At 54.1% G+C, this 15,985-nt stretch overlaps 1 protein-coding gene across 2 annotated transcripts in view; it reads left to right on the top strand.

Moving 5' to 3' along the window:
- Positions 1-15,985, top strand: part of INPP5A (inositol polyphosphate-5-phosphatase A) — a 229,944-nt gene that overhangs the window by 107,222 nt on the left and 106,737 nt on the right. For both annotated transcript variants that reach the window (XM_023185783.2, XM_023185784.3), the window contains exon 4: positions 1,750-1,837. In XM_023185783.2, the coding sequence (XP_023041551.1) occupies positions 1,750-1,837 (88 nt within the window). The remainder of the gene's footprint in view (positions 1-1,749; positions 1,838-15,985) is intronic.

Below are 15,985 nucleotides of genomic sequence, written 5' to 3'. Positions count from 1 at the left end.
AATTTTTTTTTCCTCTCACTACTTTAATGATATCGCCCCATTGTCTTCTGTATTGCATTGTTGCTGGTGAGAATCTCGTCATTGTTCTCTCTTAATTTTCTTGTATATAATGTGCCCTTTCCTCCACTGCTAGGTTTTGTCTTTATAGCTGGTTTGCAGCAACCTGATTATGTTGTATTTTACTTTGATGTTCTTTATGTTTATCTTGCTTGGGGCTGTTTGAGCTTTTGCAGTCTGTGGGTTTATCGTTTTAATCAAATTTGGGGAAGTTTATCCATTATTTCTTTAAATGCTGTTTTTCTTTTCCTTCCCTTCTCTTTCATTCTTGGGCTCCAGGCACCTGTTGTTAGATTGCCTGGTTCTGCCCCACAGGGCCTCAAAGCTCTTCTGATTGTTTTCAGCTTCTTTTCCCTGTGTTTCGGTTTGGATCGCTTCTGTTGCTGTAGTTTTAAGTTGCCGGGCTCTTTTCTGTTGCAGGTTTTGATCTTTTCTTAGGTCCACGCAGTCAGTTCTTTCATTTCTGACATTGTGTTTATCAGCTCCTTCCAGAAGCCTCATGTGTGCTTTCCCTGTCCTCGCTTTTCCCTGTGTCTGTGCGTTCCTTTTGCTCTCTGGTCACAGTTGTAATGGCTGTTTCCAGCTACTTTCCGCTCTTTCCGTCATTTTTGCCTCTTCCGGGTCTGTTTCTGTTGACGGCTTCTTCATAGGATGACGGGACACATTCACATGGCGTTGCTGCTTCTCATATCAAGTTATTTTCCATACAATGCCAGACATTGCGAATGTTACATTGTTTAGCGTTTGAGCCCTGTTTTCTTCCTTTAAAGCGTGTTGATGGTTGTGTTTGCCAACAGTTAAGCCACCTGGGATCAGTGGGAGTCTGTCAAGGCATTCTTTGCCTTGCCCTTCTCTACTGGTGCGGTTTTATTTTCTTCAACGTGGAGCCCCCTTCTTCCCGACACGTGGACTGGCTGGATCACGGGATGCTGGTCTCCTGTCTCCCCACTGTCTTGAATGAGCAAGCGTGGGTGGGGGGATGATGTACTGTCTCCTTGGAGGGGCCGGACAGATGGGGCCTCGTCCTCCCGTTCGTGGGCTCCAGGGGTGTGCGGTGGCTTCCTCTGCAGCCACGCTTTGCGGAGATGGTGGCGAGCTTGTCTCCTTAAGGCTTTCCTGACGGTAAAATGTGACCAGTAGGATGAACGGTCAGGGACAGTGGCATGTCCAGAGGTCCTTTCCCTCCTGTGTGGTTGCAAGGCCGTGGCAACTCAACCACCATCCTCACTGCCACTTCTGGGAGGAGCAGAGGGGGACAGAACTGCCTTGGCCCTGGGGTGCATGTGCCCCAACCTGTGTGTGCTGGTGGCTATTGGGGGTCCCGTTTCTCTCTGAAGACCAAGCGTGAGCTATCAGGAGACCCCCCAGCGCTTGGGGTTGTGCTTCCCTGGCATGAGACCTTGGGTGTGTTCTCGACGTCTCCATCCCTGGGAGGCCTCAGACCCCGGCATCTGACAGGCTGCGTGGAGACCAGAGCCTGCGGGAGCTTGAGCTCTGCACACGCTGAGAGCTGAACGTGAGGCCAGCTCCTGCAGTGGCTGCCGCCATTCTCTGCCCTCTGCCTGTCATGGGTGGACAGTCTCACGGTGATGTGCCCATATGCTGGGGCCCCTCTTCACACCTTGTGGGCATCTCATGAGGTGCAAGGCATCTGTGTGGCTTTTCCTCAGGAACTTACTTTCTTCCTTCCAGAGAACTATTGTCGAGTGATGCGATGAAAGAATATAACAGGGCTCGAGTCTACCTGGACGAAAACTACAAATCCCAGGAGCACTTCACGGTGAGTCGCTTCCGCTGCCCGGCGCAGGGGTCAAACAGGCTGGCCTTGGCGGAAGCCAGCCCTTCGCCTGTGTAAATGGAGAGGGGGTTGGGGTGCTCCCCGCCTGAAGCCTCACTCCCGCCGCCCTCCCTGGCGCTCCCACAGCCTGATGGTTGGTCTGCTCGGTGGTCTGAGCCCATGGCCGGCCTGACAGGGAAGATGGCCCAGCACGCACAGGGTCTCGGGGCTCCAGACCAAGCCCAAGCGGGAGTTGGGGAGTGACAGCCGGGGAGAGGCCCAGGGCCTCAGCGTGTGTGAAAAAGAGGGAGTCTGAGGCTCCGGGCGTGTAGATGAGAGGTTGAACAGCAGCCGGGATCTGCTCCGAGAGCCACCATCACCAGCCCTGCTCCCATGCTGGGGCATCCTGCCTCCGAGAGAGACTGTTCCTCGGGATGACCACAGGGGGAGTGGGACAGAGCCTTCCACAGGGCTGCGAAAGACCGGTCCCTCCTCTGGTCCTTCCTCTGTCAGGTGGACACATGAGAGGGTGGCCCTGGTGGACATGGCAGCCACAGAGACACAGGCACCAGGTGTCTGGGAAGGGACAGGAGGCCCCTCAGAGGAGGGGACGCTCTGCAGGTCGTGAATAACTCGCTGTTGGTTCAAAGACCCACATCTTAAATCCCGTCTTTACGCCCTGGGCCCCCTGGCCTGGATCCATCTCCCCCGTCTCTGGGGAGGCCCTGGGTCCGCCTGGCCTGGGTGCATCTCCCCCGTCTCTGGGGAGGCCCTGGGTCCCCCTGGCCCGGGTCCATCTCCCCTGTCTCTGGGGAGGCCCTGCATCCTTCTCCCCCATCTCTGGCCTGTCCCAGCATCAGCGCCCACCAGCCATCATCCCACTGTGGCGTGACAGCCCTTGTTAACCTGCCCTCTCCCTGGTGGGCGCCCCTGTAGGCAGCAGTGCTGAGGGTCTCGCTCTCCAGTGTTCCCCTGCCCTGCGGGTGGGACTCTCATGACTTTTTGGGTTCAAGGGCCATCTCACTCGTTTGGGCACCTAGTGCCAGTGAATCAATGTCCTTGTCCCTGAGATGGTCACACGGCTGCCATGCGTGGTCCCCTGCCGTAGTGGAGTCTGTACAATCCCAGGAATCCCCTGTTCAGTCTCTGTCCCTCCCGCTGTCAAACAGCTGCCACACACAAGTGGCCTCTCCTCGTGTTCCGTGGGGCACATGGGGGCCGCGGGGCCCACTCACACCAGAGCCAAGGCCTCATCCCTGTGCTCAGGATATCTCTCCTCCTGTCAGCCTGCCTTCCTCTCCCATCTTGGTCCCTCCTCCCGACCAGCTTCTTCCTCTCAGCTCTGCCATCCTTTCCATAAAACGGCAGTTTCCTTGACCCTCTCACTCTCCTCTGCCATGACCCAGCATCCTGTGTTTCCCAAGTGGGGGCTTATTCAGATGAAAAAGAAAATACCACTGGGTGAGCAGCAGATTAGACATTGCAGAAGAAAAGAGAAGGTGACTGAACTTGAAGACAGCCACAAAAATTACAGTGAAACAGAGAGAAGGACTGAAAAGTGGATAGAAATCACGGTGAAATACCAGGTGTCCTAACACGTGTGACTGCAGCCCCAGGAGGAGTGGGAAGAGGAGGCAGACAGGGCGATGCTTACAGATGTCATGGCTCAGATTTCTTCACCGTTCCATGAAACTTACAGAAAGATATTCTCATATCAAGTTACTGCAAATACTGCAACAAGCTCCAAGCCAAATAAACATACCAACGCATGCCAAGGTCAGATTGCTGAAAGCAAGTTACATGAAGGCCCTTTGCCGCCCATCATCCTCAGAAGAGTAGGGCTCTGCTCCCTACCTCTGTGTGCCACCCTGCCATGGGAGCCTCATCTGTGCCAGTCACCAGCCACCTCTTCCTCAGGTGGACCGTCGCTCGGCTCTTTCCAGCTTCCTTTAAATATAAAGACACAGGTATTTTAAAAGTGAAGGGACGGAGGAAGATGTACCTTGCAGCAGTCGTTAGAAGAAAGTAGGAGTGGCTGTCTCCATATCACAGTGACCTCAGAACGAGGGTGTTGTCAGGGCTGAGGGGTCACTTCACAATGATAAGGGGTCAGCTTTTCGGGAGGACATAGCGGTTGTGAATGTGTGCCCCTAATATCAGAGCTCACTTAGACACGAAACCGACAGGGCTGGATGGAGACGGACAGGAGGCTCTGCACCACAGGAGGACCCCACAGTCCCCTCTTGCTGACTGACGTGCAGGTGGGCGGAGGAGCAGTGCCCACCACCTGCGCCCTTGGTGTCTGAGGCTCTCCAGCCAGAGCAGCGGTGGACGCAGCCACAGACAGAAGGCACCCACGTGCTGGGCCCTGGCCAGAGCAGGCCTCTCGGTCTGTCCGATTCTGGCTGGGATACCTGAGAACGAGGCACACATGGCTGGATGGAGGGTCAGCCGTCATGCTGTGGTTCTGTTTTCACCAAAAACATCTTTCCACAGCAGGGTCACAGAAATGATACAAACATGTTCTGTCACCAAAAAGAATTAAATTAGGAGTAAATAATAAAGATTTATGGAAAAGTCTCAAATATTTGGAAATTAACTTATTTATTACTAACCCCAAGTCAAACAGAATGTCACCAAAGAAATGAGAAAATATTTTAAATTATGTGAAAAGCTAGAACCTTCAAAATCTGTGAGATGCCAAAATAGTCTGCACCCACTGCAGATCCTGCAACAGCCTTCAGTGAGGGGAGCATGGCCCCACCTGTCAAAGGAAAGGGGCCACTCGGGGGAGGAAGCACGGGAGCTGGGCTGGGCCCCCCTGCTCAAGAAGCCGCCGCACACTTGGTGCCTCAAAGTGCTCGACAGTGATGCAGGCCGGCGTGTACACGCTTCCCAGTTAGGTCTCTGAGATGTCTGACTCCAGGGTGTGGGGCACCAGGGCGGCTGAACAGGCCACCCAGAGGCAGCCGTGCCGGGTCTGAGGCCCCGAGGCTGTTCCTCCAGTTACCCTCATGACGGGGGTTTCTAGAAAATGGGACGGGATAAGGCTTGGGAGTGGGAGTGGGTCTCAGGCCTGCTCTTGGGGAACTGGGGCCTGGCAGGAGCTCCCATGCCTGTGCCTCTGCCCTTCAGCTCAGTGGGCTGCAGCCGCGGCTTCCCTTTCTGGGCACAGACCTGGTCTCTCCCATAGCCACGGCCCTGAGTGAGGCTTTAGGCCAGGTGGATGGTAGAGGCAGCCTTGCCTGGCAGTGGGGAGGGTCCAGGATACCCCAGACACCCAGTCGGGAGCTCATGCCAAGCTGGCACCAGGTGGGCCTGTCATCCCTGTCTTGTCACTGAGACTGGGCCGGTGGGTCCCGGAACACTGCCCCTTGGGCCACCACTGGCCACCTCAGTGGCCTGGTCTTTGCTGGGGGCCCTCGGGGTGTCTGGGTGGCAGGTCCTGACTCCCCCGGGGTCCTGGGCAGAGCTGGACAGCAGCGACCAGCCAGCCAATCACCCTCCTGCCCCAGCCAGGTGCCCTCCGGCTGTCAGAGGGAGGAAAATTTAATTTTTACAAGATTGATGGTATTGGAGCAATATTTTTAGCTGAGTCTGGTTCAAATAATAGGCCATTAATTGAAAAAGGAAATTGAAATGAATTTATCTTGTACATAAATGCTGTCATGGGTATTAATAGGGATCAGAAAATAGTGGCCTGTTCCCAGAAGGCAGTTGAACCTGAAGCTGCGCCTGGCGCGTGAGCCTGTTGCGGGGGTGGGGAACGCGGCTGAGGGGCTTCGAGCGACCTGCGGTGCCCATTGCCACCAGGAGATGGCGCCCACGCAGCGCCTGAGAGTTTCCTGCCAGCGATGGTCAGAAGGCAACTTTTATGCTTAAAAAATGACGATATTAGGCCGGGCACAGTGGCTGATGCCGGTAATCCCAGCACTTTGGGAGGCTGAGGCTGGGATGGACATGCACCGACCCCGCCAGGCCAGGTGGACCTGGCTCAGGGTGGAGGGCCCCAGGAGGTTCACAGGCTGGTCCCTGAGCTCTGCGCCCGCATGGAGTATGGAAAAGTGGCGAGAGCCAGGCTGGAAGACACCTGAGTGCCAGGTGGTCCATGTGCCTCATCCCTGAAGCACCTTCGTCAGAGCCCCTGCTTCTGGGTTCAGCCTGGTGTCCCTGCCCCTGGGAACATGTGTCTACCCACAGCGCTGCAGACAAGGCTGAGGGGAAGCCCCCCATGGAGGTCTTGGTACAACGTTGGTACCCAGAGAAATTTCTTAGCCACCGTGGCGCACCCTCCCACACGGGCCTCGACTCTGAAGAAGTGCCTGGGCGAGGCTTTCCAGGGCTGCCAAGTGTCTATTGATCCAAAGCCCCAACAGCACAGAAATCCCGTATTTCGTCCGCTGGGCACACGGGGAGCCCCGAGAACACATCACTCAGTGCCTGGAGAGCCGACATCGGCCAGAGAATGCAGGGCAGCGGCGTTCCTGAACTCCGCTTCCGGGAGGGTTCCGTGAGGAAGAGGTTGCAAGTTCGTTTTCATTTAACCTCACCCGTGTCTGGTTTCACCACAGGAGGGAGCCCTGCCGCGGGAGGGTGGGGCCGGTCACTGGGCTTGGCTGCTATTTGGCCTACCTGGGAAGCCCAGAGGATGAATGGGGGTCATATTTATTTTAGTGACTTGAGGCTTGCGTGGGGCCTGGCAGGAGCCAAGGCCATCCCATCCTCCCAGCTCTGCTTCGTGACTTACCATCCATGGCACTGGCTCGCTTGTCACCCGCCCCTCCCGGAGAGGCTGCGTGGCGCTGCGGACGCCTGAGTGTAGGTCCCAGCCTGTGTCCTGGGCTCTAGTCCCATGGAAGCCTTGCAGCTGGCTGGGCATGGGTCCCATGCGGACTGGTGGTGCCGGGAGGGCCTGGCTTGGGCACCTGCAGCAGGTTCTTCACCTCCCAGCAGTGACCATGGCCTCTCAAAGCCTCAGCTGCTGCAGTAAGCTTTCCTGCTGGGAGCTATGAGCAATGCTGGGGCTCATGCCTGGGACTGCCCCGACTGGACTGAAAGCCCTGGCTCCTAGAGGGAAGGCAGCAGTGGGGTCAGGGTGTGAGAAGGAAAGCCCCGCTCTTCTCTTCATCCACCCACCTGGAAGAAGTTTGGGGAAACCATGCTTTTGAAATGGCTTAAAGTTGGAGCAGAAGGGTTTATCTGCTGATACAATTAAGATAGCTTTGGGAGAGGGCTGAGAAGGTGTGGCCTGGCGGGCACACTGCCTCCAGGGACACCCGTGCCCCCGCCAGCTGTGCCTGCTCCTCAGAGAGTCCCCCCTACTTGGGAAGGTACCTGCTGCACAGGACCCCAGCTGGAGTCAAGGAGTCAGCAGAAGAGGGGGTTGGAGGTGGCTGTGTAGGTCACCCCACCTCGCCTCTTGCCTGAGCCCCTCTGTGGCCACATAGGCAGACAGAAGGAGGGGTTGGAGGTGCAGCCAGCCAGCTGGGCTGGGTGAGCCGGTCCTGGACAGTGCCAAGCCCCGGGTTCCTGAGATGATTCTTCACATGCAGCACCTGGAGACAGTTTGGAGGGGCCCAGGGCGGTGCAGACCCTTACCCTTCCACAGCTGCTCAGGTGGCCCGGAGGCATGTGCACCCTTCGCTATGCAGCAGGGCTCTGCGGGCCTGGGCACTCAGCCCAGATGGTGCGTGTGGGGATCTGTGGGACCCCGTGTGCCAGGAGTCTCTGGGCAGACAGCAGCGACAGGGCTGTGTGGGGACTTTGGCAGGCCTGAACCTGGGGTCCAATGACCTAGTTGGGTCTGGGGCAGCAACAAGCCGAGGCTTTGAGCAAGAGAGAGTGGAGTCCGAGCTCCTCATGGAGGAGGCCTCCGTGTGGAGCGGCCCCAGAGACAGGAGGCTGCCTCAGCCAGAACGGCCCCGTGCGCTTGCTAAGCCATGCCACCTGCTCACTCAAGGCTCTTAGGCTGGGAGCAGAACTTAGAGCCTGCAAGGCCTGCTGGGCAGCACGGCCACAGCACCTGGCCGCTGGTCACCAACCAGGGGCTCACCCTCTCCCACCCCCTAGCGCTGCCTTTGCACCTCGGAGGGCAGGTCTCTGCTGGCACCATGAGTGACCTGCAAGCATCGCCATGGTGGACTCTGCTCACGCCTTGTGGCTTCTAGGCTTTTCCCGGGGCCCAGGCCTCCTGCAGAGCAGGGCCTGCCTCCCCCGTGACTGGGGTCTGTGGAGAGTGAAGTGGGGCACAGCTGCCCTTTGCAAGTGCTATGCACGGCAGCTCACAGCCCCCACCCCCAGCTCTGGAGTCTGTAAGAGGCAGGCTCTTGGCATGGCCCCCAGGCAGCGGCCCTGGTGCTCTTGGGGTGGGGCGCCCCAGTACCCAGCGGTGGCCCAGGAACAGGAGGCCCGCTGCTTCCTGGGAGACACCCTTCTGCTTTCCCTCCTCCTCCTCCATGAGCTCCCCCATCCTCTCTTGTTCTCCTAAATAAGACTTTAGGGGGAATTTATGGAAAATTGATGGAGTTTACGGATGTTCTTTGATCCAGGGAAGGGGAAGGAAAGGCAAACGCGTTTATGATGAGGAAGCTCATCTGCCTTAGGGCTCCAGCCCTGCCCTGGGGCTCGCCGCCTCCTCACCTGCCTGGGGGTGAGACAGGCCTGATGAAGTGAGAGGGGGCGAGATTGGTTTTCTGAGGGCACCGGGCCCTTCGTGCTCCGCTAAATCACGGGCTGTCTGCTCAGCGGGCAGGTAATGACCTGCTCCCCGGCCCCAGCACCTGCAGCCCCGCGGGACGCGATGATGTGCGGCTGGGGCTGCAGTGAAGGTGAAACTGTCGTATCGATCTTTTTAGCACTAAAATATGAGCCACTTTACTCCGCTCCCCGCTGCTGTGATGTGAAAAATAATAACTCGGATCCAAATTAAAAATATTGATCTCTGGAAGGTGTTGAAAGTAAATAAACACCTTCCGAAGTTTTCGGGTCAGCCGAGAAATGGTATTCAGCAATAAATGTGTCAGAGTCCAGGGTTCTTGATCTGTTTTTTCTTTGAATTGATTTTTCATTATTTACTTCCTAAAAGTGTTGGAATTCGGTCTCCCACTGTTAAATCCCAGTGTTTGGGCAAATTATTTCTTTGGGGCTTATGAGGTGCTCCTAATCCACTCCCTTATTGATTGATTGATTTTTGACTCAATAAGCTTGCTTTATTTAGGACTTCCATCATAATTTTTTGTACATTTAGGCTTGACTTTTTTATTTCCTTCTAACAGATGAGCTGACATTGGGCTATCAAATGGGTGGGAAAACAATTGCCACGAGGTTAATTTCATGGCTGACTCCGTGCGTTCTAAGGAGACGGGGGTGTTTCCTGGCAGCAGGCTATGCCTTGGGGTGCAGCCTTGACACATGTCAATCTGTTTATACACAGGGCTGAGTCCGTTGGCCCCCCGGGGGTGCTCATGGGTGCCCAGGCGTCTACAAGCTGCCTGCAGCTGGGCGGTCTCTGGGCACAGACGCTCTAGGCCCCCTGGGCTCCAGGGAGGCTGGGTTGTATGTCTCTTGAGAAGCTTTGCTTTCAGAAGGAAAGCCTCTGAAAGCTCGGTGGTCACCAAGACCACCGAGACCACCGAGACCGCCAGATCTACCAAAACCGCCAAGACCGCCAGATCTACCAAGGCCGCCGAGACCGCCAGGTCTACCAAGGCCGCCGAGACCGCCAGGCCTACCAAGGCCGCCGAGACCGCCAGATCTACCAAGGCCACCGAGACCACCAGATCTACCAAGGCCGCCGGCTGCTCCCTGTGGCTCCATGTGCCAGGCAAGAGAGTGGAAGGGACAGGGCCTGGGGCAGCTTGAAAAGACAGGTGCCGCCAGCATCTTTGCTTCCTCATGGGTACTCGACAGGTTGCCTGGGAAACTCCTCCTACCATCACCTGGAGTCAGCTGCTGTCCACAATGGAAACTGCCAGCCACCGAGGCTGCCGACCTGGGCCCTGGGGATGAGCAGCCCAGGAGATGAAGATGTCCAGGCGGGTCCCTGGCTCTGCAGGCGCCACTCCCCACGCCAGTATCCTCCATACCTCTGGGCAGACCTGGCTGTGCCCCTGTAGGTGCCAGGCAGACTCACATGCACAGGGGTTGGGATTGAGGCCTGGGGCTGAGGAAGCAGGAAGTCCTGTCCGGAGCTGCAGCACTGAGAAAGGCACCGCGTCGAAAGCAGCCTTGGAAGGGTCCGGAACTGGAGAGATGGAGAGCTGCCGTCAGCCCATAGCTCTGGGGCTGGTCCTGGCCCATCTGGCCATGGGGCCACGGGCAGAGGGGTTCCCCACCTCTGGGTGAGGCAGGAGTGGTGGGCAGTGTTGGCCGTGAGGCCCACGTGGGGTGCATCTGGACTCGGGTCTGGAGGCACTGCTGTCTAAACTGAGGCTTGAAGGATGACCATGCCCAGGTCATCCAGTGTCCTTCTCAGCAAGCAGCTCCCGCGGGATGGCAGTCCGTTCATCCAACACGCCCTGGTCCAGCTGCTGCACGTCCACGGGTGTTCTGCGCTGGGTGCCGTGGCTGATGCACACCCACCGTCCCCTGTGGAGGAGACCTCTGCACACAGGCCCACAGCGAGGGCCAGATTGGGAGGACAACCCACTTGGCAGGCAGTGACCTTGCCTGGCACTGACCGGGGCCTCCTCCCCAGCACTGTCCCAAGTCGGGTCTGCACAGCTTTGTGGCTGCCTGCCCTGGGAGGTAGAGCATGGGGAAGACCAGTGCCTCATCACACAGCCAGACGCACACAGCAGGATCCAGCACTGTCAGCTGGGCTCCAGAAACCTGATGACATGCAGCCTGCAGCTCCTGACACATGGCATGTGACGTACAACACGTGACACGCGGCATACTCCCTGTGACATGGCACATGACACGTGACACAACACGTTCCTGCGTTCCACTGACGACACGTGACACACAGCACGTTCCCGCCCTCCACCAACACATGACACACAGCACATTCCCACCCTCTGCCGACACGTGACACACGGCACGTTCCCGCCCTCTGCCGACACGTGACACACGGCACGTTCCCGCCCTCCGCCGACACGTGACACACGGCACGTTCCCGCCCTCCGCTGACACGTGACACACGGCACGTTCCCACGTCCACCAATACGTGACACACAGCACGTTATAATGATGTAAATACTGATTATTGATTTAAGTGAAAATATTATATTGAGATAGTGGGGGTGAGAGATGGAGTGTGTGTGTGATATTGAGTGAAGGGGAAAGATAGTAGAGAGTAGTTAAATCCTCTTCTTCCACCATGGAAAAATTGAAAAGTCAATGTTGAAAACTGGAAAATCAAGAAGTAGCAATATAAGCTTTAGAGGTATGGAGATAAATACCAAAAGAAAACAATTGCCTCTGGAAGCTAGAAGACTGAAGTAGACAGGAGCTACTGTTTTCATAGTATGCCTTGCAGAACTCGTGTCTGTGTGTGTTTAAAAAATGAAATTCAAGGAAACTTCTTAGGAAGACTCCTTCTGTTGATGGTGACATCAAACAAGACCTGCGGGAGGAGGTGGCACCAACAAGAAGGTGGTGTGTTGGTTTGTGATCTGGTGCAGTCAGACACCTGTGTGAGCAACAGGTGGGAGTGGCTCTGATGTCTGAGCAAAGGCTATCTGGGTGCCATTCGTTTTGAGAGAAGAGCCTAGAATCTTGACTGTCCTTTGAGTGTCGGGTAAAGAAATCTGAATGTGATTAGGTGGTCAGTGGGGACCATTACCGAGTTTAGGGAGAGAGGTGAGGCAATCAGAACTGGAGGAAGATGGAGAAGGGACAAGTATGTCGTTTCAAATGCAGAGTCCTCTGAGATCTACCTTTTAAATTCGTACTGAAGTAAATGCACAGAGAGGACCAGAAGTGGTGATGCATATTGGTGCACATTTATTTTTTTGACTCTGATTCCTTCCCTTTAAGCTCAAACTGTCCAGGGCAGTGTCTCATACTGAGCACTAAAGATAAGTAGGGTGAAACCCAGGAGGGAGGAAAACCAGATCCTTGCACCTTGGCCAAGATGAGGATGCTGAATGGAGCACAGCCCGTCCTGGAATGAAGCCTGCATCTCTCCCTTGCACAGTGCCCCACCCACAATCCAGCCAGGCCTCTCTCTGTCCCCAGCTGCATGCTCCCACCTCTTTGTGATATGGTTTCAAAGACACAATCCAACGCCACGTGTAAATTGTTTGATGCTTGAGATCAGCTTTACTGAATTGCCTACATTGAAAGTAATGAGGACGTTACCTCCTTCAGGAAGAAAAAATAGGCAAAATGAAGTGCTTTCATGAATAGTCAGAAGGATATTACTAACATAAAAATACTTAGCTTTCGTCTTCAAAATCTCTGTGTAGTTAGTGGCTTGTAAGCTGTCAACTTGTAAATGATGCAGTTGGAAATTGAAATGTAAATAACATTTCCATTTATAATAGCATCAAAAATAGGAAATATTTAGGAATAAATTAGGTCAAGATGTGTAAGACCTGTATGCTGAGAACTACGATATATTGCTCAGAGAAATTAAATAAGATCTAAATAAATGGAGAAATATACTATGTTCATGGATCAGAAGACTCAATATTGTTAAGATGTCATTTCTCCCCAAATTGATGTAAAGATTCAGTACATTACTAATCAAAATCTGTGCAGACTTTTTTTGGCAGAAATTAAGCTGGTTCTAAAATATCTACGTAAGTATAAAGGAGTTAGAATGGGCCGAAGGAACTTTGAACATGAATAAAGATGGAGTCCTTATACTACCTAATTAAGACTCCTTATAAATCTCAATAATTAAATCAGTATAGTATTGGCATAAAACCAGATAAACAGATCACGGAACATTATGGAGAGTCTAGAAAGTGGCCCACCATTGATCTTTGTCAGAGGTATCAGTGGGCTTCAACAGTGAGTGAATGGTCTTTTCAACAAATGGTGCTGTAGCAATTAGGGGGCCGTTTGCAAAAAATTCACTTCAACTGTTACTTGAAACCATATAAAAATTTAACTTGAACTGGATCATAGACCTAGTGTAAGAGCTAGAACTATGCAACTTCCACAAGATCACATAGGACTTCTTTCTTTAAATATGACTCCAAAAGCAGAAACCACTGTAAGAGGAAACCAGTCAACTGGACCTCTGAAGACTGACCGTATCAAGTGCTGGTGAGGCTGTGGCAGCCCTGAGCCCTCGTGTTAGTGGTGGAAATGTAAAATCGCAGAACCACGTGGGAAAACATGGAGGTCTTTAAAAAAAAAAAATTGTTAAAAATACACACACCATATGACCCAGCCATTTCCCTCTTCGGCATTTACTTAAGAGAAACGAAAGCACATTCCACACAAAGACTGAATGTTCATAGCAGCTTTATTCAGAATAGCCAAAACCTGTCAACAACCCAGATAGCCCCAGCAGGTGAGTGGGAACAGGAGGGGCCTGTGTACACCGCAGTGGGTCAGTTGTCGTAGTAATTATGGTGGGCAAAAGAATCCAGACCAAAAAGTACATTCTTTATGATTTCATGTATATCATATTCTTAAAAATGCAAACGAGTCTGTAATGACAGAACACAGATGGTGGTTCCCCTTCCCGGGGAAGGGGTTGGGGTGGGGGCTGGAGGGGTTCTCATGAGCCTTAAAGGGAAGCCAGGTCAAACCTGGGCTGGGAGAACGGTAGATCCCTGCACCTTGGCTGAGATGAGGATGCTGGACGGAAGGCAGCTCTCCCTCCCACACTGCCCACCCCACCTGCGCTCCAGCCTGGCCTCTCTCTGCTCCCACCCCTTCATGCTATGGTTTAGCAAACACAATCCAGAGCCAAGGGTAAACTGTGTCAAGGGCTGAAGGGACCCAGGGAAACTTCTGGAGCGACGGGCGTGTTTGTCTTCTGATTGCGGCGATGGTTTCGCGGTGTAGATGTGTCAGGATTCATCCAGTTACACTTCACATGGGTGTGGTTCTGTCAGTGCATTTACATGTATCTTAGCACTGTAGAAGGAAAATCTAGTCTTGTGCTGGATGGCTTGTGAGTGGACAAACTGCGGATGATTTAATTGAAAAGGGAAGTACTTCCGTCAGCAGCTGGCCCCGTGAGCGGACTGTGCACATCACTGTGTGTGTCTTACACCGAAGGAAACTCGGCATGTCGCGGGAAGTAACGGCAGAGTGTGAGTAGTTTTCCATTTTACATACACATACGAGTATGTCATATAAAATTGAAAAGACTTTCTTCTCGCTAAATCTTATTTTATTTTGACACAGGATGTCACTCTGTTGCCCCGGCTGGAGTGCAGTAGTGCATTCGTGGCTTACTGCAGCCTTGAACTCCTGGGCTCAAGTGATCCTGTGACCTCAGCCTCCCAAGTAGCTGAGGATACAGGTGTGCACCACTACGGTTGGCTAAAAAAAAATTCTTTTTAGAGACTGGGTGTCACCGTGTTGCCCAGGCAGGTCTCCAACTCCTGGTCTCAAGTGATCCTCCTGCCTCGGCCTCTCAAAGTGCTGGGATTACAGGTGTGAGCTACCGTGCCCTGCCAAAAAGATTCTTCAGGTTCAGTAAAGCTTTATTGATTTTGAATGTAACATTATTCCCACTCAGTGAGTAATTTTGGTCGACGTTCACCTGTACTTTCTCTGCACTCTGAGCTGGCAAGTGCCACCTTCTGGCTTCTGGCTGGGGTTGGTTTGCAGTGGAGTCTGTGCCTATGGCAGCTGTCTACATGGCTTTGAGTCGTTATACTTTCCTTGCCGTTTGGGGAGCCCACGTCACAGGTCCCTGGTGCTCTGTGAGCAGATTCGCCCCTGGGGATGAAGTCATCTTGCTCCTCTTCTGAGCCATGAGCAGGGCAGGGCCGCACTCACCTCATCCCTCTCCCACTCTCCCTGGGTAGGAAATCCGTAACAGGCGCTTTGGCAAAGGCTGGGCCAAGGTGCCTCGTGGGCGGCCAATCCATCAGGCGGCCGACAGGCGTGATCGAGTGCCATGTCACACGCAGCCCAGGAAACAAACGCACCGCACGAAAGGTATTGGCGAACAAACTGAAAAATTGTAAAGCTCTTAAGGACTTTCATGCTTGTTAGCATTTTTTGACAGAAAATCACTGAAGCAGTGAACATAAAGAAATAGCTATGGTTGATTCACAGTTTAGCTTGTTGTTCTGTTCGTTTGGCCTCAGGTGACATTTCACTTCCGGAGCCCTGTGAGCTGCTCCTTGCTCTGCCTGGATTTCTTTCCTGTGCGAATTCTTGGGGGCCCCTCGGCTGTGCTCACCCAAGCACGGCCTCCCTGGAGATGGGTTTTTATGATTTTGAAGGAGACTGAAGGAGACTGAATGAACAGATATTTTCTCCAAAGCCCATCGGGTTTGGCTTCAGGTGCTGTGAGCCGTGTGGACATTTCTAGGCTTAATCCACAGAATGAATGTGAGCCTTTATGTCACAACCTGCCCAGGACCCTGCCATGTGCCTGGAGGGCACCTGACCTGCTCTTGAGGCTTCACTACCTGACGTCCCAAAGGGAACATCGTGAAGATGGGCGTCTGCACAGACCTCCCCTGTTGCCCTGTGCATTTGTGTGATGAGTCGGAGTGTGGCTCACCGGTGTGTGGGGGTGGCTGGGCCTCTGAGCACAGCCTCTCACAGCCACATCTGCCGGGGCCCGTAGCTCCCCGTCAGCAGCAGCCCAGAGCTGAGCACAGAAGTGGGGGTGATTTTCATGAGTGCAGCTTGCCATTGGCTTAGCACCTGCTAGAACTGCTGTTTGCTCTTCTTTGAAAACCACCCATCCTTGCGTCCCAAGGAGGGTGAGAGGCACGATGTTTTCCTGGGAGATGGTGGCTCCCGTCCTGACCACACATCCCTGTCAGGGCAGTGTTTAGTGCATCCCAGCTGCACGCATAGAGATGCATCCTGCTGTCTTAAGTATTGGAGTCCCCAACGCAGGAGCCTGTCAGTTAGTGGCCAGGGGCCAGTTTTGTTGAGCAGGCTCTGGCTGACTTTCCGTGAACCTCCGGTACCCACCTGTGCAGTTGGCAGGCCCAGTGCAGGGCAGTGCCCTCCAGGGAGACCGTCGGCGTCCTCTCCACCCCCTCCAGGGAGACC

Source organism: Piliocolobus tephrosceles, chromosome 9, assembly GCF_002776525.5.
Source record: "Piliocolobus tephrosceles isolate RC106 chromosome 9, ASM277652v3, whole genome shotgun sequence".
Lineage (NCBI taxonomy): Eukaryota > Metazoa > Chordata > Mammalia > Primates > Cercopithecidae > Piliocolobus > Piliocolobus tephrosceles.
Note: the sequence above shows the minus strand (reverse complement) of the source record. Positions and strands in the feature narration are given on the sequence as shown.